Raw genomic sequence first — 5,261 nt, 5'->3', positions numbered from 1 at the left:
AAAATTCAAATTAAAAAAGGTTTTTAATCCAATTTCTTGAAATGGAAAGACATTGGTTTCAGTCATGATTAAAGAATATTAACGCTAGTGAAAAAAGAACAAAGGAGACAGAGAAGGGGATCATTACAATTTCCTATAGAGAAGATGAAGCTGTCGTTGAATCTTCTGTTGATGCCATTAATGTTCTTAACTACAAGCTTTGAGGTTTTGAACCAACATATTGATGATTAAGACACGACAAGAAACCTAAAGAGAAGTCGTTTGACGTTATATATCATCACTACTCAAGCCAAGCTTATGCAGAAACACAAATTATTTACATGGTAATAGGGCTCTTGTATTTATGAATTCCAAAACCAGTCTCAAGATCATTGCTACTATCGAAAAAGAACAACGAAAAATCGCCTAAAATTATGATCGAAATAGGCTTATAGAAATACAATGATATGGCTCTCTTTCTCACCTCCTAAAGGAGCCTAGTAATAGAAAGAAATTAAAGAAAAGAACTCAAGCAATCTACAAAATGGCCAAGTTCTAAAGAAAACTAACATAAAAGAAGTAAAAAATTAACAAGTCACACCGAGGATGTGTCAATGAGAATATCAACATCTTCACCATTAGCCATAGTGAGAAGCTCAGCATCCCTCTCTTCATCATTGGAGAAATCTCGCCTTTCGAACTTCGAATTGGCTGATATAAAAACTAGCTTTTGTGCCCTATCCATGGCTGCACGCGATGATCTCCCATGAGAGTTTACCCATCTCAAAAGAGAGGAATTGCATTTGAACCCACAAGAAGTAGCATGAAGGAAAATAAGCCTAACAGCAACTCTCCCCAATGACCTGAACTCACTAAGATAAGTTTCCCAAACAAGTCTACTGCTTTGTGGATTAGCTATCCTCATCTTCCCTGAAACCGGGTCTCTCTCCTTCATTTGGACAGCCCTTGCATAGTCCGGATCAAGCCCTTCGGTTCTCCATTTCATCAGCTCCATCATTGCAATATGTGCCTCCTCTCTAGACACAAGCCTTGTTATCAACTTATCAACATCTTTCTCTTGTTCCGGCGACAAGCATTTGAACGGAGGCAGATACTTCCCGGTGCTGTCTCTTATCAAGTAAAGTGGGTCAAGTATAAAGGCCGCAGCCCAAGCCGGGTGATAACACTTCTTGAATCTTTTCTCAACGAGCTTCTCAACTTGGTTCTCTTTGGCTACATTGAACTTAACGTACCAATCTTTTATCTTTGATCTTAGCTCCTCCCAAAGGGGTAAACACTGCCCTATCAAAGGCCTCTCTTCCTCTATTCGTCGAGCCATCTCTTTAACGAGCTTCAACAGCGAATAAACCGCCTCTAACTCGTTCCAAAACCCGACATCCCCAACCATTTCAGCTACCTCTCTAGCCGAATGATCCTCCATTATAACAACCTTACACGCATCATCTTGCCTCAGCAACTGAATCGCTCTAGCGGAGTTAAGCACGTCCTCAAGGAGACTATACAACGGCTCGATCGAGGAACATTCCAAAGGCAAAAGCAGCAGTCTAGATTCTCCTTGCTCTTGCAACTGATACTTACACAGCAAGTCTCTCATCTGCGCCGTGCTGTTCACGAAACCGACGAGCTTAGAGCAGCTTTGAGAGACGGATTTGAACAAAGGAAGCTCTTTAATGAAATCTTTAATCAAACTGTTGAACCCTTGAAACTGACAAGAGAGGTTAACCATCCACTGGTGCTGGCTCTCGAGATTCCTCAAAGCTTTACTCATAAACCTATCCGAAACAATGCCAACACACCTCTGAGGTGAATTACCGCAAATACCCCTCACCGTCTCCCACATAACTTCCTCGGCGTAGTTAGACGGAACAGCTCCGTTAACAAACAGAGCTCGTCTGTACAGACTCGTCCCGTTGGGCAAGTTCACCATCAAGCTCACCAGATTCTCGCCGGAGCTTTCGAACTTCCATCCGTCGGAAGCGAGTTGGAAGAACATTGCGTCGCTGAGTCTCGACTCAGCCACAGCTCTCGAACCCTCGTACTTCATATCCAACCTTCCGGCGACGAAGTCTCTCCGTGAGATGATCGGTAACCCGACTTGCGTTAGAAAATCTCTCAGCTTCGGATGCTCGAGACTAGAGAGAGAAACAGAACCGCAAGACTCGAACACCCAGTCGGAGAGAGAAGCAAGCGCCGAGTCTATCTGGGCTCTGCTCAGCTTCTGCGTCTGCGTGGGGCTCTTGAGCTTCTTCACACTGTTCTCAAGCATAGCCAAAGGACCCAGATCGTCTTTTCCACCGGAAAGCATCAAATGCCCCTGAGCCGCCGGGAAGTGCAAGTCTCTGCCGCAGTACCTCGCCGGATCAACGACGGTGAGAGGCGTCACGTGGTACGACCCCGGAGGAAGATGATTCAGCGGCGAAGGAGCTTCGACGGAGCTTCCACCGGAGGAGTTGCGTTTCCGACTAGACGGCGGCGGAGGCGGCGGAGGATGAGGAGGAGAGATCGTGGAGATGGGTTTGGGCAAAGAGTTGAAATTGGGGCAAGTCCCGCGTTTGAGATGCTCGGAGGCGGTGCGGGAAGGGTTAGAGGCGGAGAAAACGGCGTCGCATAAGGAGCAACGGAGCTTGACGGCTTTGGGGAGGTTAGTGTCGGTGTTGTGTAGTAAGATCGGTTCGAGATGACTCCAGTACCACGCGCCTTTGCCTTTTATTGCTTTTGTTCTCACCGTCATTAATCCTTCGTAACGCTTCTGTAACGCTTTGGACGCTAATTCTTCTGATGACGGTTGTGGCGACTGCGATTGAGCTGCGTTCGTCGTCGTCGACATTGCAACTCTATAATCAACCAAACTCCTTCGTTTTAATACGGAAAAATGTAAAAAAAAAAAAGGAATGTTAAATTTTAGCCGGGAAACTCGCCGGTGGCGTGAGGTAATCGGAGCTCCGGTGATATCTCATGGTGGAGTTCAGACCCAGAAAGAAAGATCTTTTTCCTCTTTCTCTCTCTGCTCTCACTGATCGTTTCTTCGGTTTTTTTTTTAAGAAACTGAGAAAATTCAGAGAACAAGACAGGAGAGAGGAGAAAATAAGGGAGGAAAGTTTTGAATCGCACGCGTTATAGGTAAGCGCGTGGAGTGAAAATATAACATAAAGGGAACGTTTGATAGGAACAAGGTTGAGACCAGAGCCCCACGTCGTACGAGAAGGAAACAGAGCATTGGATGTTAGACTCTCTCACATCTCTCTCATTGGTACGTCTACTTCACGCTCTAAATAAACGTTTTCTTTATTTATTAATTATTATTAACTTTTTTTGAAAATAAATAATCACTTTTTCAAAAAAAAATGGATGTTTCATTTTTTTCTTCTTCTTATATTTGTTAGGTGAATTGTTGGGTTCTTGTATGGAAGAGGTCTTCGTCTGTTTCTTCTTTTCCTTAATTTTAATATTTTTATTTGTACATATATTAAAATAATAATTTGTACTATTATATAGTATCAACTATCAACGTAATCAAATTTGGTATCTTAAGAAGTTTGAAATGGTATAATTCGTGTTGTGAACTAACCGGTAACCACCCATATGATTACAGTTTAGGGAAATCATTCATGACATAAGCATAAACAGCAGGTTCACAAACTTAGTACACAATCATTAAATGGTTTAAAGTAGATAATTGTGTGAAAGTGTTAATAAATGAGTAAAAATACGAATTTAATTGATTTCGCTGTTTTTTTATTATTATTAGTGTAAAAAGGAAAGAAATACAAGAATGATGACTGGGGTTTTCCATTTGTGTCTTGGTGTCTATGTGGGATATATTCAGAATGTGGGTATAAATGGGCAACCTATGAATTTAATTTGTTTCTATAGACTGTGTCTGCGAGTCTGTGACAGAGGAAGTGAAGACTGTGTGTGTCTCTGTGTTGTTGACCAAAAGGACATTCCCCAGTAAATAATTATTTTATTTCAGTAAAAATATTTACTGGATTTTATAATATGGTTGAAAACTTCAAGCAATAAACACATGTACACAAACTAGTATAACCGCATTTTTATGAAACATTTTTGACTTCTCACTCTTTCCCCACGCAACGACTTTTGTTACTCTTCCTTTTTACTGTCTTAATGTGGTATACGTGAGTCTCATGGTCGTTACAACACTCGTTTCATGTTTTTCTTCGTTGTTCTCTTAACTCTACTTTCTTGTCTATAAAGTTATTTACCCAACTTTTATTGGACTTATCTATATATACTCTACTTCTACTAGCTTATACAGTTATGTGTTATCTATAGTGGAATCCTTTTGTTTATAAAGATATGTAGTGGGGTTTTGATTTTTGAACATATGTATGCAAATTTTCGTGACAAAAAAAAGAACATATGTATGCAAATAATACAAATGGTAAAAGGAAAAAAATACCAATGGTGCGTTAGACATTGGGTTAGCACAAATAGTTGGTTTTGTTATGCGTTTAGTTTGATTCCCGTGGAAAGATACGTTATGTTATATTATCATGTATTAGCAAAAGTTGGTCCCAAACTTGTAGAAAGATTAAGATCTTGCCCAAAATTCTCATTGTCTATATTATTATTTATGAAGTGATTTTGCTGATTTGTCTCACTCTCCATAATTTTAGCTATTTTTTGCTTATTTATCATATTCTTATTAGTTTTTAACTTAAATATTTAAATAAAATAATTTAAATAATATAACTATTTTGAAATTCTATTTATATGAAGTGATTTTGATGATTTGTCACATTTTCCATATTTTAGCTAATTTTGTTTATTTTTCATATTCATATTTATTTTTAACTTAAATATTTAATTTATTAATTTAAATAATATAAATATTTGAATCACTCTCCATGATTTTAGCTAATTTTTGCTTATTTGTCATATTCTTATTAGTTTTTAAATTAGATATTTAAATAAATAAATTTAAATAATATAACTATTTTGAAATTCTATTTATATGAAGTGATTTTGTTGATTTGTCACATTTTCCATGATTTTCGCTAATTTTGTTTATTTTTCATATTCTTATTTATTTTTAACTTAAATATTTAATTTATTAATTTAAATAATATAAATATTTCGAAATTTCTATTTAATTTATTAATTCAAATAATATAAATATTTCAAAATTTCTATTTAATTTATTAATTTAAATAATATATCTATGATTTTGCTGATTTATCACATTCTTCATGATTTTAGTTAATTTTGCTTATTTGTCATATTCTTATTAGTTTTTA

The 5,261-nt window shown here is 37.6% G+C and overlaps 1 protein-coding gene across 1 annotated transcript; it reads right to left on the bottom strand.

Annotated features, from left to right (window-relative positions):
* Window positions 1-386: 386 nt before the first annotated feature.
* LOC106313212 lies at window positions 387-3,031 on the bottom strand. The gene has a single exon (XM_013750969.1). It carries the CDS (start codon window positions 2,825-2,827, stop codon window positions 575-577), a length of 2,253 nt encoding a protein of 750 aa, XP_013606423.1. The 5' UTR covers window positions 2,828-3,031; the 3' UTR covers window positions 387-574.
* Between the last annotated feature and the right edge of the window lie 2,230 nt (window positions 3,032-5,261).

This window comes from Brassica oleracea, chromosome C9, assembly GCF_000695525.1.
Source record: "Brassica oleracea var. oleracea cultivar TO1000 chromosome C9, BOL, whole genome shotgun sequence".
Lineage (NCBI taxonomy): Eukaryota > Viridiplantae > Streptophyta > Magnoliopsida > Brassicales > Brassicaceae > Brassica > Brassica oleracea.
Note: the sequence above shows the minus strand (reverse complement) of the source record. Positions and strands in the feature narration are given on the sequence as shown.